General features: G+C 44.9%; 1 protein-coding gene across 1 annotated transcript in view; it reads right to left on the bottom strand.

Moving 5' to 3' along the window:
• LOC128889796 (mothers against decapentaplegic homolog 6) overlaps positions 1-26,709 on the bottom strand; it is a 44,196-nt gene that overhangs the window by 3,068 nt on the left and 14,419 nt on the right. The window contains exons 3-4 of the mRNA XM_054147784.1: positions 22,820-22,906; positions 169-369 (exon numbers count right to left, since the gene is read on the bottom strand). Coding sequence (XP_054003759.1) covers positions 169-369; positions 22,820-22,906 — 288 coding nt within the window. The remainder of the gene's footprint in view (positions 1-168; positions 370-22,819; positions 22,907-26,709) is intronic.

The following is a 26,709-nucleotide window of genomic DNA, read 5'->3' as shown; positions in this document are numbered from 1 at the left end:
TGTCGTTTATGCTTCGATATTGCCTCACGATACGTAGCATTAGGCTTTTTTTATACGAGCCGTTCATTCCACAAATCGATTAATAAAAGTACAAACAAAAAGTTGAGAAACCCGATGTGTCCTTTGATTTTGAGTAGCGTTAGTGGAAAATAAATATAGGATTCTTACCAAGACCGATCTTGCTTCGCGTTCTTTGGACCGCAGGTGGAGCAACATGATTTTCGGCTAGCGTTGCTAAGCAGAGGCCGTCGCCGTCGTGGAGGGAATCGAAAACGTTTACCGTTGAAGGCTCCACTGGATAGAGACGACCCACTCGACCACCCAATTCCCAATATGCTAATGTACACCATTCCTTTTGTCCCATCTCACCTGTAACGAACAAAGAAAATTTGCTTGTTCAAATTCTGCGCGACTACTATTCGAATCTCACTACCTTAATCACTCTTGTACACGTACGATACATTACTTGCAACATTTAATCAATTTTTTTTTTTTTTTTTTTTTTAAGTATATTGACGTCACATTCAGTGTTTAATTCGGTACGATAATACCAGGAAAATCAAAGCAACGATCCCCTCAATTATTTCTCGTCGATGAACCGCGAGAGAATGCGAATCGACTTGGGGGATTCCTTCATTGAACGTACTCGATAGCGTGGAATTTAATCTTCCGTTTTTATGAACGACTTCCACGAAACGAGATGAGATCTGGCGTTAACGAGGAGTCTTTCTTTCTCGTTAAAAGTGTTCGTTCGGCCGAGAGGCTGCGGGCGTACAGGCGGTATCATAAAGGACTCGTCGCCGGAAAGTCCCACGCGTCTCGCCGACTGTCGTGGAGACAACGACGGCGCCAGATTCGAGAGTAGACAGAGGAAGGGGAATAACCGTAAAATATATCTAATGAGGAAAACTTACCGCGGAGACGCGATTTTTTCGACACACAAGACGAATCTACGATAACCACGATCGCGCTGTTATTGCCCTTTTCTTGTATGGGAGGTGTGTGTGCGTGCGTGTGTGTGGGGGGGGGGGGGGGGGCAGTTATAGGGTTATGAAACTTGATCTACGATACAGTCAGCATGAAATAAAATACACGTATATACACACATATAGACAAGTACAGTACGTGTAATGAAATTGAAAAACAATTTATGCACTTAAAATGCACTTTTTGTTCGAAAAGGTTCGGCGTCATTTGCAAGAAACAAAACATTTGCCGCTCGTCCTTATCATCAATCGACTGGCACCGTTAGTTCTCACAGAGAAACGATTACAGCTATTAACTGGCAATCTTTAAATAGAGACGTTGAAAATGCTTTAAAACATGCAAAATAGCCCCGAGGACGAGCGGTTCGACCAATAATAAGTCGATTGTGGCTTTTTACTATAATTAACGTGTCGCCGTAACACTGGCGCCTGAACCTATCCTAACCTGTTCCCGATCGAAACGTGTTCGCGCCATCTTCAACCAGATCCGCGAACTCGTCGATTTCCCAGCCCGGTTGATAATTCTACTATCACGGATACATTCTTATTTCTTTTCTCAACATTCTCGCATGTCCTTATGGTCGTTCTTGATGAAATCTTTAGATTAATATTTTCGGATTACCAAAAGAACAGTATTTACGTATTAGGTGGTCCAAGAAATCGATCAGGGATTTTCTTATTGTTAGACACAAGAAAAACATTTACCCTGTAGTACGTCTTCCATTTTGTTCTATGATCTTTCTCCATCTTCTAGGCAAATTCAGGAATTCCATCCTGCAGAGAAACCTAATAATTCGATCGATGCCGAGCACGCTTCGTATCGAATTAACCGTTCGACCGGGCCGTCTCGGCGCGGTTCGAACGTTCCGATCCGATATATTCGAGCGTTAAGTTATTCGAGTAGTGGCTGCCCTAATCGAGAATGGTCATTTCGAGTGGAGGCTGAATTTAGAGGTTAAGAGTCAGGAAGAAGAGAGGCGGTGGAAATACGGGTGCGCCGAAGTAAATACGTACGCCGTATTGTGACTGTGTAAGAGAGGGGTACGAGGCGCGGCGGGGCGGAACCCCTGCTTCCACCAGATAAAAATAGATATTACGAGTTTACCGAGGCGCCAAGATTGCGGGGTATCGCGACGATTACGTCATCGGTAGTAGCGCGAGTGGTTGGAGCAAGGACGGTTGTCGCGTCGCCCGTCGCCGTCGCCGCCGCCGCCGCCGCCGCCGTCGCCGCCGTGGTCGTTGTGACGAACTACGAATTTTCGTGTCTATCCACGATTATCCGCAGCAGGCTTTTAGCCGTCTTCAGCGAATCGCTCTTTGCCTCCTTTCCTCGTCGCGAGGGCGGATCTGCCATCAGGCTAACGAAGACCTCCCTAAGAACCCCCACGCGCGAGGGTCGCTCGAACACTCCTTATCCGTTCGTTTTCAAATTTAACCACCTAACAGAGATGGCTCCGTAAACCATTAATTTCAGCAGCTGGTATAGTTCAGGAGTCGACGAGGCAATAGTAACTATTGGCGTAGACATATTATGTATGTAAAAAAAAAAAAAAAAAAAAATTAAAGAGTTCGAGTATGCAGCGTGACTGGTCGAAAGAAAGGACTTGGGCGGACCGAACGGTGAAATTTCCTTGTCTCTACCCCTTTCAATTCGTAGGTGCCTCGCCAACTCCTGACCAATATACAACAGCGTTGTTACAGCTAGCTACCGCTAACAAAGTAGCAACAGTCTCAAACTATTGAAATTTTGCCTCGAAAAATGAACTGCGACACACGAGTCGAAATTGTACGCGTATCGATCAGAGAAATACCGATAAATATCAACCAGTGAAATACCAGTTCCGCGCATGCCTTAGACGTAATTCGATTAATTAATTAGTAGAGCGCATACCGTAAAAATCATTTATGGCTGATCATTTCGAAAGATCTGATTAGTGATTTATTAGTTATCCGTGAATACCATTAATCTTCTATCGACGCTGTGGGGTCTTTTCTACCTGGTCGTGTACTCGACTATTTATTGCAGGTGCTGATTAGCGAACTTAAAACATTACTCATGTTTTCCCTGTTTGGATTAAACAAGATTCGTGTATCCGGTGCTTTTACGAATGGTGCCTTATTGCATTGCGACGTGGTATCTAGATTATCGATCGGGACAAAAGGACTTCCAAGGTTTCAATTTTTATTTTAGAAACTAAACGTCGTGCGTGTAAGCTGCGACATTTGTTTCGAATTTCCAGGAAAAGTCGTCCCGCAGCGAAAGGGTTAACGTATCGAGCTTTAATGACGCGCGATCGGCCAAGGAAATACAAGACGAGTACAGAAGTCCCCTTGCGAAATGGGAGCCGATTGAATCCGGTATCTCTCGATCAGAGAACGCTGTCCCATGAATAACGGTCGGTGAGATCGTAATAATCACAATGGTTCCAGCTACATGTTGATCCAGTGCACGATAACCCGACGGTAAACTACTCTGACCCCTTCAAGCTCCTTCGTCGTCGGTGTCGGCGTCGTGACAATAAAGCTGTATCCTTCTAGGCGATGACTAGACACTTAATCCCTCTGCAAAGATACAGGCCGCAAAGATTGCAAACTTCCTACCGTTCGCGGCTACTGAACGTCCAAGTCGCCGTATCGAGGTGGACACTGAATAATGGGACTTTTTCGCAATTCGCGTGGTTGTCTACGCGTTTGACAAATAACTGTCTAACGAGCTCGCCGGAGACTCGCGGACTGTGGAAAACTGAAAGCGAATTGAACCCTGTAATAAAGCAATTCCGTCGGTACTCGGAGCATCACGATAAAGGAGCAATTGTGGAATTCGCTTCGCGGCTCGACTGGTTAACTGTCCTCGTTTACGTGCCCGCGGTGTATTATTTTACGTCTTGCCAGCCAGATTACACGTCTAGCGATTTTATTCGAAGGACCATCCTCCATCTCCGCGCGGAGGCGGCCTTTCGCGGACCCGTACTGCTCTCTGGCTCGTTAAATTGTGAAATACAGCGGCTAAGGCTCCGATTCGCGAGACATTCTTGACTTTCGTGTTTCACAGGGTGGTTTTGGAAAGTCTAAAATCTTACGAAATTTGGAATGGGTAAAAATGACGACGCTCCTGTAAATCGTCATAAAGAATTGCATCCTCGATTCTTTTATGTTTCTTATATGCCTTAAGGATTAATCTTTAGACGAGATGTCGCTGAGAAGTTTTCCATGGCAACGTGCGAGTATGGAAGCGGAGAAAAGGAAGGACGAAACGAGCCGGTGACGAATGGCTTTTAGCGCAATTAAGGAACGAATTATAAAACGTTAGTCTATCGCCAGCCAGGTTTCTCTGGTCGGGTGCTTCCGATTCGAGTGTGTCGCGCGGCGTGAATAAATTTAAATGGTATAAAAAGCACGGTTTACGCGCGAATTCGCAGAAACGGCCGTCGCTAAATCATTCACGTGCGAGCGGAAGATTCGTGGGGGGTAAATAACGGCTGCTAATAAATTCTGCGGCGACGAAGAAAAGAGCGAGGGTCCTGGAAGAAACATGCGGGGCCATCGGAATTAGTCCGATCTACCAGAAATCGTTGCCAGAATCGTCGAAAGCCGTCTAATGGCGATTAATGGTTATCGGTGTGTATCGATTAGTGTCCACGCCGGCCCTCGGAGAGCTCAGATTTCCAGATGGTGTTTTTAAACGATAAGACCTAGATAGTGCATCGACGAATTATTGATGGAATATTTCGAAATTCTCACGACCTACAGGAAGACAGCTTTCGATTTCTCTTAGAGATATCATCTGCTGGTATTCTTGGAATCTCATAGAAAATAATTATTTACAAAAATGTAGTACAATGGATCGAGGCGACATACTTCTGTTAGAGTTTTATATCGTCATAATTTTGTAACGTTTCGTATGTTTGTAAAACCGATCGCGAGTAATTGGTCATTACGCGAATCTACCGAGCAACCGTTGCAGTGCAAAGTCCCGATGTCTTTTCCCAGTTGGGTCAAACACCCTGAGCTTAGATAAGGTTCTCAGCCTTGGCACGGCCATGCCAACTAACTACGTAACGTAGGTGCACCTACGATACACGTGTACAAATACGCGACCAATGCATGTCCGTGCGTGTGTGTCGTGCACGCGTTGCAATCGCGACTACAACTGAGAATCTTGAGAATGCAAAAAAAAAACAGCATCGGTAATCACGAAGGGATTTGTACAAAAGGGAATTTCAGAATGTTTAAAATTAGAATTTTTCGTGAAACGCAAAGGATGAGATTTTTGGGGGGGTGATATCGTTCAAGGATTCAGTGCGAATGTGCTGATTGTTATTCACACCTCGTGTAGCGAGTACTCTGTGTATGGATGCTGGTTAATTCAAAGGTGTAGTTACTATGTAGAATTTATTAGGCGTTCTTCATGAAATGACTGGACTATCGACAAGGTCTGCGGTGCAATTCACGGTGAAAATATATGCTAGCCCTACACTCTCTATTTTCAAAAATATAATAGTCTTTACATCTGCATAGAAAGCATGGGTTAAACATCGTTGATATAGATACCTCTGTAGAAAGTCGTCTTTCAGCCTGTAAACTAATCCCAAACAATAGTGAGTGTTAAAAAAAGTTGTGCAGAATATGCAAAGAACTAAAAATAGTTTCCTAATGGCCCCAGTGTAATTTAGTGTTATTGTTAGTGGCTCGGTTTGAGGCGCGCCCATGTGCCAGCGGCTTCGCGGTAAAGGTAAGTAAAGGCAGTGGCCGTGTGTCGCGTTATGGTGTATATCGGCGTCAGACATGACCCTTGTCCTTCAAACGGCCTTTCTACGACCGCGCGGTCTCGGTGTAGGTATACATATACAATTCGCGTCGCATACCTAACGACATGCGTAGCGCACGAGAAAGCTGGCCATCGACGGTGAACTTCTGATTGTGCCTCTCGTTCTACCTGTGTACGTGCCGCGTGTGTGGGTCGGTATACAGGCTGGATTAAAAGCTGCGCGATTTCGCTATTTCCTGCTCTGTGGGTGGAAAACTGTCGTTAACTCTTAGTTACCTGGGCGGTTTTGAAGCACAAAGTGCGAGACAGTGTTTCTCAAGCCTTTTCATTGACATGTCAGCTGGGCCATTTTTACTGAGGAAGAAATGTAGTGAAAAAATGGACCCTTTCGAATTCGATATACACGTGTATACAGTTCTTAACGAAGTGTTCCGAATCGGTGGACGTTCTCCCTTTCCAAGTCATTACTCCAAACCGTCATTACTCCACATGTCCTATCCTTAACCTTCTCCTACCGTTAAACTTATCCTATCATAACTAAAGACTTTCGTACATAGGTCTACTTATCCTTGTGTCCGTGTGCGTTTAATTAAACGGCCGCGACGCACGAGTGTTTAGCCAAGCTGGTGTTCGCCGCGATAACAGAGATGTATGCGGCCAGTGGCGCCTATGTCGCATATGTTGCAGCCAATGACGGATCAAAGAGGGCAAGCTGCCATGCAACACCATTCCTGGTTTGTTTGGCTGCAGGTTTCTAAAATTAACATTCCCGCGGACGTCGCTGCGTATAATTGCGGGGCTAAGTTGCTCGAGCGCGTTCCACGGGACGATCCTGTCTGTCGTTGACGATGTAAGATAGCCGGGAAATAAAAGCAGAACGGTGATATACTATCCGGCAGGAATCCTGAAGCGAAACGCCTCGGATATATGTGGCTTGTTTCCGAGTAGAGTTTCGGGACATCGCGCGGAACGGCTTCCACGAACACCGGGAGCAACGATTCCGCTCCGTTTGTAGTTATTGGAAATTGGCCTACGCTCGGACACGCTCGAAATAATCGCGCGATTGCGATTTATCGTTACCGTGGTTCCACGAATTTACTCCGTTACGCACCGACCTTTCCAGGGTGCACTTCGGGACTTTCTCGGGAATTTTTCCGACATTTGAATTCTTTGGTTCTGTAGGAGATGTTGAAAGGTTTGGCACAGGTTGCGATTGTACGGGGTAGTTTTAAACGTTTCGTTAAACGTAAAATCGATCGTGGCCAGTTTAGCGAATAATAACGTAATTGAGATTCCTGCGTGGAAACGATTCATAACCAGCGAAATGATACGATCGAATTGCAACGAATGTATAGGTAGCTCTTTACTATAGTTTCCCGGTTGAAATTTACGCTGGGAATAAATCGTTTGCGTCAGCGTGGTCTACAATTTTCTTAAAAGCCAATTTGGTGCGACGATCGTTGTTGATTTACAACGTATCCTTGTCGTGTTGTCGTTTTATATAATACCGTCTACAATTGCACGTAGATAGGAAGGTAGACACAATGGAAAAGAAAAGGAACATATTGGAGAGAGAAAGCGAAACAACAATGGCAATGTTATCTGCCTGTAGCGTAAAGGGCGAGATTCAGCGGTACACTGTCATTAAAACTAACCCTGAACGATAAACACTCTTATTTACGATTCATCAATCAATCTTCGTCTGTTATACGGGTCTGTTATACTATATACGGGTAAGCCAAGAGTCGTTTTCAACGTGATCTTACGTGTAATCGGAAACTGAGAGAAACGAGACGACGGTGGAGTAAAATATGAAACTAAGTAGCTCGCCTTGAGGCGAGTCCTCAAGGAACCAACAGCTCCGTGGACGTTTTTACTTTATTATTAATGTTATTTTCCAGGACGCGTTCCTCCAAGTTTCGTTATCGAGATAGCAAGAAATAGACTCGGTAGGCAGCTAGAAACTCGAAGAGAAGTATCACGTGATATTATTCTAAAGTGTTACTCGATTTAATTTAGAATAAAATATTTTTAGAAAGATCATCGTTAATCGTTTATACGTAGAAATTGAGACAGCGTTGCTTGGGCTTTCCTTAACACCAATCTACGGGTGAAACTCTCAGGTTTTCATCAAAAGGTCAGTTTGGTCATCGCTGCATCTCCACTAATCAGTAATAACACACAATTTCATCCTCTCTTCTTTAGAAAGTGCAACTACCGCGTAATGCAGTTTCTTAGAAGCATTACTCGCAAGGGAACATTCCTTGGAAATTAAAAAAACAACGAAACAACCGGGAGTGCAGGTTTCTTGATAAACAACGCATCAAAAACTCTTCGATGAGATAAGGTTTGAGGAGCACTGCGTTAACGGACCCCTAAATATTACAAGAAATGCAGGTAGACTTTATTTACCTACATTTCCAAGCCTGCGGAGTTATGACACCTGATATTTAACATGCAGCGAGAGGGGCCCTGTAATCTACCACCTCGGCAAATGGTAGATTAAAATTGGAAGGGGTAGAGACAGATTGAGCGGTACCCTTGTAAATTGTTCACCAGTGACGGCGTTACCTGGCGTTGGGATCGATAAAAACTTGCATAAACCGCTGGGAACAGCTGTTAAGGCGAAAAAGTATGTGTCAATCGCGAGGTGATCGCGTGGACGCACGTCACAGGCGACAGGTGACCGCGTCAGTGTGTCGCCAAGTCGAGGACGAACGCCTTAAACGAGGAATCGCGGGAAAGCATAATCGCTCGTTCCGCGACTTTCACGGGAATATTCTAACGGGGGAGGCGCAGTGTCCGAAAAAAGAAATTGCCGTCTGCTAAACCGATGACGATCGACGGGGCTGATGTAAACGCGACTTGTGTATGCAAACATGCGATACGTTATGCACTTATATGCAAAGCGCATGCAAATGCGCGGGATAATATGCAAAGTAGCTAGATGTAATTGTCAACGTCACCGTAGACATCAACATCAATATCCAATTTGTCATCGGTCATGACCATATTATTACGATCAGAAAATGCACACGATTAGAGCATTCTCCTAATCGCAGGCGCACGTGATATCTGGGGAACTCTTTATTGGAAATCTTCGTAGGAGATTATTTTATGAAAAGAAACAAAACTAGAAACTTGAGAATAATTTATAGTTTTTTTTTTAAAGAAATGGATAAAGATGTTTAAGAAAAAAATAGAGAGAGAGAGAGAGAGAGAGAGAGAGAGAGAGAGAGAGATTCTCTCTCTTTCGAGGTGGCACAAACGGATAATGGTCGTCATTAGCTTTCGCATTAGTCACGTGCTCGTGTCAACAACACGATTAATATGATTATTATTGAAACAAACGCGGAAGAGGAAGCGGTTTAAACGTTACGCAACGTAATCAGTCTTCGCGGACAATCCCACGAATTTCAATGTTTTTATCATCTTTCCTTTTTTTTCTTTTAATTTGGTTCCCGTAGTTTTGCAAAATTGCGCCAGCTAGCCGCGTATACTATAGCCCGGTGGTGTCAGGTGCAATGACACAATCATCGCTCACGGTTTACTAGGAAACAGACTCCGTTAAAATTGCATTACGGAAATTGCTGTTGATTCGCTCGGGTTGAATTTAATACGTTGGAGATGAATTTACGACAGGTGCCGGAGGTCGACTTCGCGGAATGATCTACGCACGAATGGAGCGAAGGATAATCTTAGATTTTAAGGAAGCGATGCGCAATCGGGAAGAACTTGAACGATTCTTTTGTAATGCGAGAGACAAAGACCAATTATGAAATATTTATGAGCTCATTTAGAACTCAATATTCTAAAACTATTTTTTCTAACATATGACACATAAAATATTGAAGCATAATATTTTTGTACTACGGCTACTTTATGTTAGCTAGAAGAAACTTGTCGAATGCCTTGAAAATTGGCTGAAGTTTCATCTCTCAGCAATAACGCGGTTGAAAGGGGGATGAAAGGGGTTGAAAAGAAGTGGTACGGACTCGGAAGCACCGGTGAAATCGTACGTACAAATTCACGCACGAAAAACGTTGGAAAAACAGTCGAAACGATTCAAGAACACGCAAACGTGCTTAACTGCAATCAGCCTCGCTGTCAGCATCTTCCGGAAACAGGGACTCGGGGCAAAGGCGTGAGCGCGCGTTCCACACACGACGACAATGCTCACGCAGGTATTGTGTGCAACGCGTGACACGCACCCAAGTGCGAGAGGGAAAGATAGAGGGAGGGAATGTGCGGAGGCGTATGTAAAAACATACACACGGGCAAGCGGACGCACAAATGTTTCTGAGGTTCTCCAACCGTGTCTTGCCTATATAAGATACGTGTTGACGCTTTGTAATGGCAGAATAAAAGATGGCCCGACGCCAGTGAAGGCGCCACATACCAGGCGCCGCCTAACCTCTCTTTCCCTCCGTCTCTTTTCCTCGAGGAGGCTCGCCACTTTCCGTCCCTCTTTCCTTGTTCAGGCCGCCTGCCACTAGCGATGGCAACGAGCACCTTACGAGCAGAGTTGGATAGAGTTCTCATTCGAACGGAAATTGCTGATAACGAGTACAAGATAAATAAAGGGTTCGTCAAAGGAGGCGATTTCATAGAGTTAAATCAAAAAATAAAGCACGGAAGTTTCGAACCCACGATCCTTGAATTATTGTTGGCTATGGAGAACGCGGATACTACAATTATACTAACATTCTATTACCTAGGATGATTTAAAAGTCTCATCCTTTACACAGTATTGCTTTTACACCATTTTTCTATTCACTAGGTAAACAAATGAATCCTACTTTCACCCAACACTGCTTGTGTTTGATTAAAGAAAAAAAATCCTAATGCCCCCTTTAGACGACCCTTTACTGTGCAAGTGTTACTGTCATCGCGTTGAATTTCAATATTTCAAGTAGATTCGAGGAATATAACAAAGTTTCGTTATCGAGGGAGGGGTATTGGACTTAGTCCCATCGCTAGCTGCCACGCCACAGTCCTCGCCTCTTCTCGCTCTCCTCTCTGTATCCGTCTCTTTTCGTGGCTACTCGAACGCCCCACCTAAAAACCAACCTCCCCTCTCTACTCCGCTTCGTTTCACGATTCTGCCTCCGCGTCCTTCTACGACCTCCCGTGTTGTATACCGACGTCGACTCTCCCCGGCGGCGTCAATTCTTCCCTGACCCTATGCAAACACGCGGCATTGGCGCGTACGTGCGTGTCCCAACCCATAGGCTGCACTTGTGTGCTGATTTCTCCGCTGTGTTCATTGTTCTGATGTTTCGGGGATCGGGTATCACGCGGGGAGCAGACCCACCACGAGTAGTAACAGCTGATGAATTTTATTCGATGGAACTGTTAAAATGGTTGGTGTAAATTTCGCAGAAAATGTTCACTTCATTAGAAACAAGAAGTGTCTAATTGAAAGGATACGAGTACAGGATTGAACGATACCTGTACGAAGGAAAATTGGTATCGAATGAAATTACTCGAGAATAAATGATCGGCCGGCAATAGTGCAAGCTATCGCTACGGTGCGGTGTTACGTTAGAATGTGTAACAAGTTCGTTCTCTCGCAAGGTGCACTTTACGATATAGCGAGCCATTGGCGCCGGACTGGTCGCAGATTTATCGGAAAAGGAATGTTAACTCATAACGACTTTCGAAGCGGCGAAAGTTCGCTTTGGAAGAAGCGAGTGTATCTCGAGTTTCTGGACGGAGTGATTTAGAACGGGCCGATTAATTCAACGTCATTTCTTTGCCGATAAAACCTCCCCAAACTTGTAGCGCCAAGCTTTTAGCGATAATTACGTGCGACCCGACGGTATTTTTCTAGCTATCGGTTTAAGGGGACTGTCGCGTCTAAAACTTCAAAACAAGAGAAATAGTAGAGGTTTCTTTTTCCTTTGTAGCCCGTTCTTATTTCTTTTGCCCGTAGTTTCGCCCGAGTAACCCCGACCACCGGTATAATATGATCATCACCGATTGATACGCTTCTGTCGAGTGTTTTCTTTTTTTGGCTTGGACATATCTGAATAACGATACAGGAATAGTACGAAGTTTATTCGCAGCATTCGAACGGCGACGAAACATTGTACACATAATACCGAGTTATGCAAATAGGTCCAGTCCCACTTTGAAAAACAGTGCCGAACAGGAAGTTCTGTTTGCGCCATCGTTTAAATAAAGCTTGAACAAAACGTCAGGAACCGCATTTTCGAGAGGCATTGTTCAGCGTGGGCCGTAAACTCGAGTTAACGAGCCGGTACGATTCAAAGATTGTCCCCGGCGTTATAGTTGATTGGTTGCGCTGCACGGCGAATAGCGGCTTTCAAAACAAAGCTATTGATCCTCGGCCAGTCCCGCGAGCGAGTGTCATTGCACCTTTGGAATGCCTGCGAACGACCTTCATATTTTTTCTTCTTTTCACGCGTATTCGCGTGCGAAACGCGTACGCCACCGGCCGCGGCATACGGTATGCACACGTTATGATCCTGCATCGCTTATCGGCCCGATAGGAATTCTCTTCTATTTTGATCGTGCACCGCGAAAAAAGAACCGTATCGCGCCCCGTCACCATCGCGAATTCTAAACCATGCTTTCTAACCACGTCGTTTACGGTAACGTACGAGACACTGGTCGCCATATGGGAGCAACCATTTTTAAGAAGTTCGTCCTTGTCTTTAAACGATGCTCTACAAGTCTAAGAATGAAATGCAGTTAGTCTTGACTAAAAAGCAATAAGTGATTAGTGTTAAGAAGTTCGTCACTGTGTCCAAACGCGCACTGCAATCCGAAAAATAAAATAAAATTACTCCTAATCGAAAAGCAATAGTAATTACAATCGTGATCCAAATTAAAAGAGTTAAAGACGTCTCGAGTCTTCGTACGAGATCTCAAACCGCACCAGCGATGCTCCAGAGACCGTGATGCACTTCGAGGCAGTGCACATTCACATCGGCGGACACGTGTACCCGATTATCGCCGGTGCAACGAGTTAGGTGAATCCACGAAGCGCCACCGCGAAACATTCCATCGATCCGCGCGCGTAGGTAGCCGTCGATCGTCGAACGTGCATACCGATGTGGAAACGGTCGAGCAGATCGCTCGTTTAAGCGACTGAACAACGGATAGAAATCTAATAAGACATGGTCGCATAATAAAATAATAAAAGTCTTCGGATCGTTAAGGAAACGAGAATAATAGACCGAGATAGAGATCGCGGCGTAATTCGCGTCGCGATTACTACCGTTGGAAACTCTTTATTCATCGTTATTATCATATCGCGATGATATCGCTGGCATTCGTCTCGAGACGCCTATTTTTATCGTGATAATTAAAGCCCGTTTCTTTTCATTCAACGCGTATTTACGTGTCTCGATTCACACGTAGAAACGATATGCCACGGATAACAGGTACAAAAAGTGTAATTTACGGCAACGACGGATAATTTGCAACTTGTATTTTTGCCGATCAGTTATGTTGAAGGTTTGTTATGTCATATCGAAAAGGAAAGTTTTGTTTATCGTCTACTTCGAACACATTAAAGCTACAGACGTCTAAGATGACGTCGTTTCAGCCCCTAAAAAAAAGAGAAGCAGAAAAAAGGTTCACTTGGAGGTGTTGGTACTTAAAAGGTCAAACCTCTCAATTACAAAATCGTGGAACAAATACGCATTTTGTTGAGCGTCCGTTACGAGGCTCAAGAGGGGTTGAGAAATTCCTGCGCAAAGTTTTTTTGCACACACGCACACACAGTTGCACGTATGCGCGCGCGAGATCGTGGAAAATATGGAATGCGCGGTAAAATTGCTACGGCAATTAGCACGCACAAGTATGTGAGGTTGTTACGCGTGCGCGGCTTAATTCCCGACTCTTTTTACCTACAGCCTCTATCTAATCTTCCCCTCCCCTCTGGCTGCTCCCCCGCAACCTCCCACCATCCCCTTTAAGCGCCCGTTCATTCCAGTCGTATGTTTTACAGTCGCTCTCTCAAATACTCCCACTTGTTCTCCCTATCTGCGTGCTCTTACCCCCCACACACATTGAGCATAAACACGATACGCAATGTCTGCCCACCGGAGTCCAAATACGCGTAGCAGAGGCTGCTCCCGTGCGGTAAGCGTCGCAAAAGGCGCCTTATTCAAAGCTGCTGAGATAGGCAACACTCTTGTCTAGATAAACATCTCGGGCAAAGAATAAACGGGAAAGAAAATGTGGAGGTAACGATGGGTAGAGGCAACTTGTTGGTACGTTCCAGAAAAATAAAAAAATTCCAGAAAAATTATGTACGGGGTGGATTTATAAAAAGCTTTAGGATTGCAGTTTTTTTTTTTTGGTTAAAAACATACGTCGTGGACGAGAAACGTTGCGACAGAATTCGCGAGCAATTTCATCCAAAGTATGCAAATTTACCTGTCGCGAGTCACAACGTGCAATCTGTTTAATTGCTGTATTCTTATCCCTAATTTCCCTCCAATTGATTCGATATCTGCTCGCGATTACAGCCGTCAACGTCTCCATTGTAAAGTGGCCGTGTTGCGATATATTTCTTTTTCGATCGATTAACCGTATTTAGATCGGTGTAATTCCTTCGCGACTCCGCCGCGTTGGCGGCGAACCAATAATACTTATCGTAGTCAATTAATTTCAAGCGAACTGGATTCTGTGAGCGTAAACAGCTCTAGGAAATTCGATTACACGCGTTCCCAGCGGTGGAAGAGTAAAGTATCCACGAGAATATATCAAATTCGAATGAGAGTCGTGTACTGTTGGAGAAAGAAATGATAAGAGTACATTTTTCCTCGTCATCGAAGCGTTTCGACACGGACTCGACAAGTGCTGACCACTGTAATTTACTTAATTGGTTGCTGAACCTACTCGATGCTCGAAGACTGGATTTCTAAGAGTACAATACAGTCACCTGTGGACTCTCCAACGTAAATTAACGACACTCGATGTTTACTTTCTAAGATAGAAAAGAGAACGGGGTAACTTCGATAGCTGAAATAGCGCCTCTTAGACAGGATTCACTTAAACTTAAACTTTCAAACTGAAATTCGTCGTGAACAAAGACCTGTTCGCCAGAATGGTCCACACTGACCCCTTCTTGGTTTTTCGGCACATCGAACCGACTTCCTTGGCAATACTACTGTTGGTCGTTGACAGAAAGTTGTTTATTCGCACCTCGAGGATGCATCGAAAAAAAAGGTGTTGCTCATTGTACCACCAGCCAATACAACACGGCTCTCGCGGCGTTACAAAATAACCCGTTCCTCGAAGCATCAGTAAACACGAGATATACGAGGCCATCTGTCAAAGTTTGCATGCTCTTCCGAGAAGTTCGCTCTCACGCCTCCTCCGTATCGAGGCAGCTCGAGTGTTTCAATCGGCGTCGATAGAACCGCGGCGCCAATCGGCTGTGCATAAATGCCGTAAAACCTGACGCTCGTTCCACTTGGATTCAGCGTTGATAAACACCGCGCCGGCGTTACTGTGCTCGCGGAGGAGGCCAGAACTCGTTGGAAAATTTTTTAATTGCCGCCTCCACCATCGCATGCGCTTGCCCATGTTGGAGAACATTTTAAGTGGCGAATTTGAAGATAAGCACTCGCGAAGACGACTCTAATGTTCCCAGGTTTAATTTAAATTATATTTAAGGGTAGAATGGAGTAGATGGGCTTGATTATATTTTCTTTCTTGTAGTTGAAGGTCTTCCTATTCTATTGTTTTTAAATGTCTAAGCTTCCTAGTTTGTTGCTTGGTGGTATTTGTTTAATGTTCGTACAGTTGTCGAGTATTCGCGTATTAAACTATTGGAATAGTCGCAGACCTAATTAGAATGCGTACTTAATCCGTGGAAGGGAGCGCCAGGTCGCGTTTCCACGTGCTAAGACCGGTTCCTGGGGACTAACACGAGCGACAAGGATGGGAGAAAAATGCGGTTTATCTCGATAGGTCGGGGAATGCGACGATCAACTCTGCACGAGCCGCTCGTCAATGGAAAAGAGCGGTGGGATGCAAAGAGGGGGCGCGGGCGCCATCAAATCGAATTGGATCAGCCCACTTCAGCCTGGAATGAAATCGCGGCGCGAATAAGCCTCTTAATAAAATGAAGGATTGATTGCTCGTCGTCCCCTCTTGGCGTCGATGTCTTCGTTGTTCCTACTCGCCACTGACATCACCCATGATACGCCCGCAGTTTGCACATAGACAAAGGATTTAGCAATGGTACTTTTTTATTTTCATCAACTTGATTTCTATTGAACTGATATTGGAGAGTGTAAACTATTTTGTTTGAAGACTACGGATGACATAGTTGACAAGTTAAATTCCTCAAAGTACTCCAATCACTTTGACTTGGACCTTCTTGAAGCAAAGAGAATAGTACAATATTATACCTGAACCACCTTGAAAATATTCAGCGAAGGAATTAAATTTTACCATGGCAAAGGTCCAAAGTCTCGAATCGGAGGGAGCTTGGATCTGTTTGACGATCATCGCAATTCACCCTCCAAGTCCTGAGTTTTTGCTAAGGTTGCGTACGTAAAGAAAAGAATTTCGATTTGCTCGCGTAAAAAGTAACGATTTCTAGAAGGATTGTTTTGAATTCCTCACGGTCGGCGCGGCGGCGCGGCTCGGCGTTCGGATACGTGCGATCCGTTGCTTTTTCGCGTTTATCTGAACGGAGGAGCGAGTGCCGATGTCGTGGCGATATACAGTTGACGAAGAGCACTTCTGGATCTATTTTCGCTCGATCGAAAGATTGAGGCCGTCGACCTAAACGGATCTCTCGAGCGAGGAGAGCGAGAGAGAAAGCCGGTAGCAGTTAGAGGGAACTCAACGAGACCAGAAGGAAAAGAGGGCGGGAAGAAGTGAGGAGGCGAGCGATGAAAGGAAATACTTGAAGAGAATCGATAGAGAGGCACGTGAAAAACTAGGAAACGCGGAGGGAAAAATCGGAGCGTCTCGAGACCCATTGAAATAATAGAATCGTTCAAGCTGATCGTTAATCGGACTTGACAATTTGGGATTATTCGAGGAACGAGACGTTTCTGAAACTGATGATAAATGGACAAATTAATGTTCACTTTGATAATTGCCTGTACGACATATTAAATATACAGTCGAATATTCGAAAATAGAAACGTTCTCCGTTAAGTCGCAACGCCAAATCTAACGTGGAAACTTTTTAGAACCGTCTCTCTCTCTTTCTCTCTCTCTAGTTTTCTGCGTGCGATAAAAAAAAAAACGTATTATCGAGTTATTAACGTATCTGGTCGATGATAATTTGCGATAATCTTTAAAAGTGGCTTCGACGGATCTTACCGATTGGAAATCGCGAACAGCTCTTGATCCGTTATCATCGATCCGGAAACTGAAGTCTAGTTTTCTCTTCTAATTCTTCTATACTGATTAATAAGTCAAATATTGTGATAATTTAGCATTTAACGTTCTCGATTAATTTTTGTTATCTACCTAATGACAAGTTCGAGTCTGGTGTATAAAAATCAGGTTAAAAACAGTTTGTTTTCTATCTTCCTCCGAGCAATTTGGTTCAAAACATCTGTCCATAGATGGTTAAGCGCGACTATTTACGAAGCTATCCATCCAACAGCTGACTGCTATTAGAAAAAGCGAATTTTCAGAGAAAATCTGTTATTATCCGAATAACGAGCAGCCGTTTGAAGACTGGTCGAATTAGATGAATCACGCGGACGCGGACGGCTATGCAGAAATGATATACCTCGCGAGAGATCTCACGGGAACTAATTGCACCGTTTCAACTTCCAGTCGTTTCAAACGTTTAACGATTTGCTTAGTTTTCTCTTTGTTTCAAAGGCTATTGTTAGCGACGACGCCAGCCAGAGAAAAGAGTCTAACACTTTTCTTTCTTTATAATTAACTCCTTAACTGCGAACGCGACGTGTATATCCACGAAAATTAGGCTCAGAGAAATGTTTGAATTCGTCGAATCAATCAATGTACCACATGTTTCGGAATAACATTAGTTTCTCAAAAAACATTAGGATACCAATCCGAAGCCTTGAAATGCAATTAAAATCAAAGTTTCTAACTTTCGGTATATTTGTCACGGTTTTTCCTTCAATGGGAAAGCACTCTCTCCCCTTTAAAGACACAGATCGAAGTTCACCGCAGTATCCTTGACCCTCTCGCGAAGACATTCCACCGAGAAAGCATCGAAACGAAATTGAAACTGAGATCTGCGCGAGGATGAGTACCGAAGAGGGCTCGATAAGGAATTGTCTCCGACTTGCGAACGCTTCTACCAGCAACCTCTTGGTCGTTCCAAGGTGATGTGAAACAAATGAACAGGGAAGTGGGCTTGTTTTTAAGAACTGTTTAGAGGTGTATCTTTGCTAAATTGTGGAAATAAACATAATAAAACTGAGAAAGAAAAAAAAGCAAGATGAAGCGAAAGAGTCGCAAAGGGGGTGTGAGGATAAAAGAGCGGTCGTTAGAAAGGAAGGGAAATAGGGGGTGGGTAGCGCACGAGCGAGTCCAAGCGGAGAAAGAGGGGGTTAGAGAGTTGTGGCTCGTGAAAACGAGGGGAACGATCGTTGGAGCGACGATTTTCCCAGCGAATGATGATGAGGGTGTCCTAGATCGGGGATCTCACGCGGAAGAATAGAGCAGACACGAGCAACCTGTTGCTTCACAATACGCCGCCGCGCAGCGCCGGGGGGATATCTGTCTCTATTCAGCGGTTTCACGCTGCGCAACACGTTACGATATTCCCCTAACCGACCGTCTGCGATACACTTCCGCAGAATTCGTACGAAATATTATGCCCGCGACTCGCGTCATATATAGCCAGGAAAATATATCGTCACAGCCAGCGGAACGCGGAATTTCCATCGCCCTTCTCTCTCTCTGACTATTGTTCGTTGTGTGGAGATGGACAATAGTCCCATCATAGTTCGAACATTCAATCTAATAATATGAAATTTGTAAAATGAATAGTTTGTACAGATTTGCTAACCTACGTAACGTCTACTGTGTTTGACACACGTGCTCAAATGGAAAGTCGCTCAAAAATGACTTGACAATCAGCGTGACGATTATCAATCGTGAATTACGTTTCACCAAAAACACTGTCAACAACGAAATCAAGTCAAACGATCCTGACTGGCAAAATTCGGCAACGTTTGAAATTCCACGTGGATCCACGCGGTAAACATCGTTGTAAATATGCCTAATTGGCGCCCGACGCGTTGCGAGCCTTTCGGAAATGATTGCGCGAAAACGAACGACTCGCCGCTTCGACGATTTATCGTCGATCGTCTTGCTCGCCCGTCGCTATAGTTTTACGAGGCCGTGATTGCGGCTGATTCACGACTTCCGAGTTGTGCAACGTTGCCAATGAATGCAACGCGTTCTTGTTTCGTTTGGGTATTTTGAAAAGACCCATGCGAAAATGAAGAAATAGAAAAATCAGGACATTCGGAGCTAATGCAACTTTTTGATTAGAAATTGATCACCTTATCACGTTTTACAAATAATCAAATTACAGAGGTGAGTTTACTTCTTGATATTGTCAAGAAACTAGTACGGATGTAGTAAGAAACATACGAGTACATTGCATAAGGCGAAGGCGTGTCTTATGATTGAAAAATGTTAACTTTTCAACACCGTACAACGCGTATCCCACGATTCTTGGAAAGAAATGAAGCTATTTTCGTAGACACCGAGTACATTATTCGGTATCGCCAAAAGGGACGAACACAAGCGAGATTCTCGAACGTGATCGGCCTCCCGATCAACCTTAATCACGATTTCCAAGGTAACGCCGTCACGCCGCTCGGAATCACAAAGAGGACACCTTTGGAGAAGTCCTCCACCAGCGTTTTCCTTTCTATCGAAAGATCACTCCGATTATAATCACCGGTCGGCTCCCTTTAGGGCTACCAACGTGCTCCAAATGGGTACCACTCAGTTTCGTTCCACAAAGTATACATAGGCGTATTCTTCCAATTAATTTTCCGATTAAAATAATATCTCCAAGAGAATTACGTGATCCAGAGATGGCAAACCCGAGTTCCCTGTTGGATCAGTCTCAGGTCCACGCGTGCGCCCGACTCAAAGGCAGGGGGATCCCCGACGATCACGATTTTCCCATCGAACCAGGAATCTACCCTACGGCGTTTCTTCCGCGACGCCGACGACACGAACAGCCGAGAACCATGAATCGACCCTTTCTCGCGGAGCTGACCCGCGCGATTCTCGTCGGAGACGGCCACGTTTCGATCGATCGTCGCTCGTGAGTAGAACAGAGACGTCTAGCGTCAAAATAAATCAATAAAATAGCGAGTCGAGTCGAGTCGGAGTCGAGCGCGACCGCGAGTATGGCGCGACTCACAGACACGCGCCTCTCTATGTACGCACAGTGATACACGCTCGAGACCTCTGCAACGCGAGCTTCTTCAAGTTCTTCAAGTTCAGCTTTACCCGTTTCACTCTTCGAATTCGTGATGGAAGTAAACATATAAACAGGGGGCACGAACTTATATATACTGGACGTTAGGATTGAAATTCACATATGTACATAGATTTCTATGTACATAGAAAACATTTCAATTGACCTTTGATACTCACGATACTTTGTTATGAAATGTAATTAGTAATAGAAATTGTCTTCTTGAATGTATAGAGTCACTGGAACTTTGGACATCAGAACTAACGGAGGTACAGTGTTTTCGAAGCTTTGATTTTCTAACAATATTGATTTAAAAAAGAACTCAAAGTACACGCGCCAGTGTCCCTGAAGAGGTTAATTTTCCTTCAACTTCGCCTCGTCGAGGACTGACAATGTGCGCGGTCCGTGGCTTGCGGAGAACGGGCCAGCCAGCTCCGCGGGGGAAAAGGAGAAGCTTCGAAGAGGCAGGGGGCGAGAGAGAGAGAGAGAGAGAGAGAGAGAGAGAGAGAGAGAGAGAGAGACTAGGAAGGGGAGAGAGGAGGAGAGACGAGACGAGACGAGACGAGACGAAACGAGAGGCGAGAGAGCGAGCGAGCGAGGTCGAGACACGCGGCAGCTGTCTGGCGCCAGGGTCCCCCTGTTCCCTCAAACAGTCGCGCCGAATGCCACCCACCTTAGCCGACCTATTGTGCCATTCTGAAACCTGCATCTCAGGAGTCGGCTTTCCCTCTCTGTCCTGCCTTCTTACCTAAGCCACCTCGCGACCTGTTCAGGACGAAAACAGGACACGGGGCTTCTTCTGGTCTCCGCCTCTGACGGAGATTGACGTCGTTATTTATTATTAATGCCCTTTGTTTCGCGTGCTCGCGATGCGACCGCGTCGCCAGCGCCGCGACCAGACGTCTAACGGGCGCCGGGACCCCGTAGATAGGCGAAATTCTTACATGGATGTAGCATTTTCAGTTACCAATTCGAAGATAAAGAATTGGTTTTTTCTGGTGTTCTTCGAGGAGACGTAAAAGTTGAGGGGGTTATTTTTATAGGGGTGTCGAGGATTTGCTTTTTTGAGAATTGGGATCTTTCGATCGCGAATACATATATTTTTTGTCGTAACGTAATAATGTAAATAAAATAAAAGGTACACATTTTTCTTAGGAGAAATTGTACTACATCCACGTTGCAATACGCGACGAAAGATCTTTAATAAAATGGTTTACTTTCAGAGTAATTGTTGGTGAACCATTTTCTTCGGTTCCCAACGGTATATTACAGTTTTGCGCGAAACGGTAGCGCAGTAAATTCGAGCGTGTCTTCTTCGAAGGAGATAATAACGAAGTATGCAACATTGTCAGATAACGGCAATCGAAAGAGGCGTTAAAAAATATCTCACCGAGCGTCTCGAATATTCGCCAATTTACGGACACACTCTTCGAACGCTGTAAAAGCTTCCATGGTGCAAATAAGTTTGTACGATGATCTCGAGGGCAGTTGAAGCGTTTTCCACGTTCTAGTCGGTACCGAAAGTGTTTCGGTCGTTCTGCGAAGCAACAAGCGAGGAATGGGAGAAAATGGAGGAGAGAGAGAGAGAGAGAGAAAGTGAGTAGGTCAAAAAACGAAGAGTACGGGAATCGCGGGGTGCGTCATGCGTGAAAACCTGTGCGCGCGTCAGCACGGTGGAACGTGCCCGCCGAGGAAATTTCTTCGTTTTCGAATGTGAACGCCTTCGTTCAGATATGTATGTGCCTCATGCTTCGCCTCAGTGACGCCCCCCTCCCCGAAGACTAAACATTCAAAAAAAGGAGTTTCCCCAACGATCCTCTATGAAACTTCGTTACTTTTATATGATAACGATTTTTCTGCGGTAAATTTTGTGCCTGGTACCGGTTGGCAATTTTTTAAAGATCCCAGGAATCCTGGCGAACCTGCAAACCAGTTCAGCCGGGAATCTTTCCGACGGTCTCTGTTCTCTTGGACACGGAAGTGAAAAACGCGGCGAAAGACGAAGAGAAGATATCGTTCGTAGCATCGTTCAAGGTTAACCACGTGGATATAGGCGTAGCCACCTACCAATGGCGTAGCAGGAGGACCGATCTACCTATGGAACAACCGCTAAGTCTAATGAACGTTTGCGAGGTGTACATTTCTTTCATCCAGTGGAGAATTCATCTAGCGTAGGTTTAATTCGGTGTACTGACGAGTAAAGGGGATGGTTGCTAAGTAATAAGGGGGGTAGTAACGGAGATACTACATGTTCTGTATACAAATGCTACGCACTGCATCGGTTACCTCGACTATTACAAAAACCTCGATTATTGCGGGAGTTTAAAGCGTCGACTCCTGCAACGATCGAGGTTCCACCTTATCCCAGGGTTCCATGGCACGTCGAGTCTATTCTCAGAGAAGAATCTCCACGGTATCGATAATAGCGATGGTCCTTTTTGCAAAATAACATTTCTCGCGACCTGCGACCTGGGCGAGGGATATACCCGGGGCTCAAAGGGTTAAGATCGCCAAACTGGAAAGGAAGGCGAGTCGTTGGCATCCTTTTCTATAGCAGACCGCGTTTTCATTCGCGCGTAGTACGTCGCAGACGCGAGAGGGGAGTATGCACAACCTTGAAGACATAGTTACCTTCTCCGTTGGTGGTAAGGGAGCCGGGAAGTGGCAGGGGTGTGCTGTTTTTGCACCGACGTTGATCCCCTTCGCTGGGCGCACGATCTGAAAATAAACGGCACCCCTTTAGATGCTTCCCTCGGCAGACACACGCTCCTCACACTTTCTCCACGTCGCGTTTTCTTTTCGTCCACCGACTGGGGAGTTAGCGTGCATATCGAGGAATTATACACCGCCATAGGAATTAAAAACAAATTTTTGGATCCCCACGAAACGATGATTTAAGCATTCAATATAGCATAAAATAGATGTGGAGCAAGTATCATCGTTTTTAAGAAAGGAAATGGTTACGCCAAAGAAAAAGGAGGACAGAGAGATCAGCATTTATCAATGGTTACGCCGATGGTCCCTCGAGCGTCGCAAAAAAAAGCTTACTACGTGCTCAAGTGCATAGTTGTTTCTCCACGGGAAGATTCGTCTCGCTTTTTTTCCTGCTATTGACCCTTTCTCTGTTACCCGTATTCGTTCAGACTTTTTTCTGGCCTTTTTTTCTACTACTACTACTGCTACGCAGTTTCAGGAACTCGCGTAAGTCGATCTTTCATTCATTTCGCGTGACCGATAGCGTACACGGCTCCACTTAGAATAGGTCTAAAGCTTCTTTTGGAATGAAATAGTTGCTTCCTGTGGGATCATCCCTCCTAATACTCTTTTTTTTTCAGATTAGAAGACGATAGACTTTCCTACTGCGTCAAAAATGACCCTAGTCCGTCGCGTCGCGAATTTCGGTACACGCAGACGGGAAGAGGGGTTACGCATGTAAATTGGTGGCTTGGTGAATCATAGTTCTCGTGGAAATTCGACCGTCCCGGTCCGGCCAGCACCGACCACAAAGGAGGTGACAGAGTCGTCTAAAATAATGATTCGCCGGAGGCAGATCATTTATCCTCGACGTTGTAGGAAAGTCCTCGTTTAACATTCGAAATAACCAACTAATTCACTTGTAAGAATGCTATCTTCCATTTCAGCCGCCCGTACCAATGCGCCCGTAACTCGATCGTTTGTTCGCGCAATAAATACTTGCTGCCAAGCGTGTTCGGAGCTCTGTCTAGCGTCCACGTGAACCGATATCCGCGTCCAAACGTTTGCTGGAGGTCTGAGAATACTCGATACCTCGATGCCTAACGATACACCCCCAATTTCGTGATAGAGGAATAGCTTCAGTCTCTTAGGGTGGTCTCCGACGGTACCACATATGCCACACAGAAGGTTCCTGGTGTCTAAACACGCCTCCGAAGATGCTATAACATTGCTCTTTAAAACAACAAAAATCTTGTCGTTAACCCTACTTCATGGTTGTCGGGGACACAGATGGTAACACTTCGCGTGGGCCTACATTATAATTATTAAATTATTTATCGGTTCTTTCAGACTCTAAAGCCTAAACAACAACGATAAATGTTAACTAATTTTCCTCCTGATTCAATCACTCTTCTCCAAGAGGAAAAACCTGAAAAATGTTGAGTTCTCCGACCAGGATGTACTTAGTAAGAACATCGTGGCGACACGTACGCTCGAAAATTGTATAATGCCCGGTCTTTGGGCTGCTGAGATCGTTATAACATTACTGAGAGGATAATGTATAATGCTGTATAATTCTACATCGGCGGAATGAGCGAGATCACGCGACTGGTTTCTGGCTCCCGATGAAAAAAACGAGAGGAAGGAGGTCGAGTCTCGAAGATTTCGACCAAGACGATTCCGGTCTCAAGGATCGACGGAGGACTAATCGCTTTAGGGACACAGCAGCCATGGAAGGCGGGATTCATTGACTAAAAGAGAGGATGACGTCAGAGGACAAGTCCGACTGGAGGGCGGTCGCATTCTTCTTAAATTCCAGCGGCTCGTTCCTGAGGGAGAGTAACATTTCCTGCTGCTGAACCGAACAGCGTCTAGGAGGCAGTAACAGTGGCAAAAGGAGAAATGTAGCCGAGAGATCCAACATCCGTCAAGTATTTTTAGGATGTGTTTCGTGGAAATGTTCCTTGGGTCCCAATATGGCGTCACCACCGCAACGCACAATCACGGTTAATCCTTCCAGGATCGATTCTCATCTTTCTTTTCTTGTGGTTTTACGTAATGCTCAAAACAAACTCAGGATAGTTTCCTTTGCTCCCAAATTCTTTAAAAAAAAAAACAAAAAATGGATGCGCTCTAATTGAATGATTCCTTCTTGTTTACTCGCAGCACTTTCGTCGCGGGATTACAAAACACGGAGACGGGGCTCGTGGGACAATCAGCATACAAATATTTATACGCCGATAAGAACTGAATTGACACGTAAACTTGGCAACCATTACCACCGTTGACCGCGAGTAAACACGTTTATGTACGTATTTACAAAGTGTTCGATCCGCTCGCTGTTTGGCAAGTACGGCTGCTCGAAAGAAATTCGGCTGAACGGCGCCTGTTCACGAGCGAAATCCTTATCTAAATAAAAATTTCGTGCAACGGATGGAAAGGTAAACAACCGTTTATCCGCGTGTACCACGAATTAAATTCAAAATTACAGGAAGAAATATTTGACATTTCGATGTAATGTAAAGTTGATTCGATCGTAACGTACTATTTTATTATTATTTCCTTCGTTTCATGCGTTGTTTCCAACTTATTTTTTTTTTTCAGGAATAAATGCAAATAAATCACTCGTTCAATATTCATTACCGGAATAAAATTTTGCTCATCTCCGCGCCTGTCAGCCTGAATCGTTCAAGTGGAGTAGTGCGTGTCCACCGACCGATAATGTCATCGCTAAATTTGAAAACGTGTATAACGATCGGGAGAAGCGCCGCCTTGGGACTAGTTTCAAGGTGAACGAACACTTCGATTATTAGTCTGTTACCTTGTACTTTCTGGTTGGTATTCAACATAACAGAGGACAAGTATTTACTCGAAAATTCAGGATATCAGAAGGTACCACGAGTCCGCTGATAGCATATTTGAATTCTATATACGACCCACGGGTGTCATTCAGTTGAATAAAATTCTGAACACGAGTATAGTTAAGAATGGATCAAGGCAATCTATAAAATGAAAATTCAGAATTCCACTTGAATTGATAGTGATTTTTTAAGCTTGAAGGTGCTTGAACAGAGTTCACCTAAAATAATATTTCTACCACGCGAAACCGTGGGCCCTTGCCAGCGAAACCTGCCGAACCTTTAACAGCTAGAATTCGCGAGGAAAAAGGATGGATGCTCGGAATGGTAGGCGCGAGACGAAGAGAGGGAATGGAACAGGCGAAAGGGAAAGAGGAGAAGGGTGAAGAGCGCCCAAACGTCAAGAGCGGGGGGGCGTAGAGCAGGAGAAGAGAAAGGAGAAGGGAAGACGAAGCGAGGGAAAGAGCGAAATTCAGAATGAATAAAGAAGATCAGATGGAGGGGAGGAAAAATAAGAGTGGGAGAATATAAAGAACAGAAGAGGAGGCGAAGAAAGAGAGAAAGAAGCGTATCAAGGACGACGAAACGAGCGGAGAAGCATAAAAGCGAGGCGACAGGCGCCCAGCTTGTGCATCGGAGCTTCGTATTACCGATGCTATATACTCCCCTCTACCCCCCTGCCAACGAGTTTGGCGGCGCTAGGCGCCCTGCGAGCATGTATGGTGTAGTATACTTGCCCTTAACCGCGTCTCGACTCCCGAGAGCGTCTTGCTTTCACGGTTCTCTTCCCTTCTTTCAAGGTTGCACAAGTTTCGATCGCAGACACGTGAGACTCGACTTCGAGGCTCGTGCACTAGGGCAAATTTTACTCCGAATGGCGAATAAAAATTCCAGATTTATTCATGAGACTACACTTTTTTTTAGAGAGAGAGAGAGAGAGAGAGAGAGAGAGAGAGAGAGAGAGAGAGA

This window comes from Hylaeus anthracinus, unplaced genomic scaffold (genome assembly GCF_026225885.1).
Source record: "Hylaeus anthracinus isolate JK02 unplaced genomic scaffold, UHH_iyHylAnth1.0_haploid 11997, whole genome shotgun sequence".
In the NCBI taxonomy this organism is placed as follows: Eukaryota; Metazoa; Arthropoda; class Insecta; order Hymenoptera; family Colletidae; genus Hylaeus; species Hylaeus anthracinus.
This window is presented reverse-complemented; position numbering and strand designations above follow the sequence as displayed.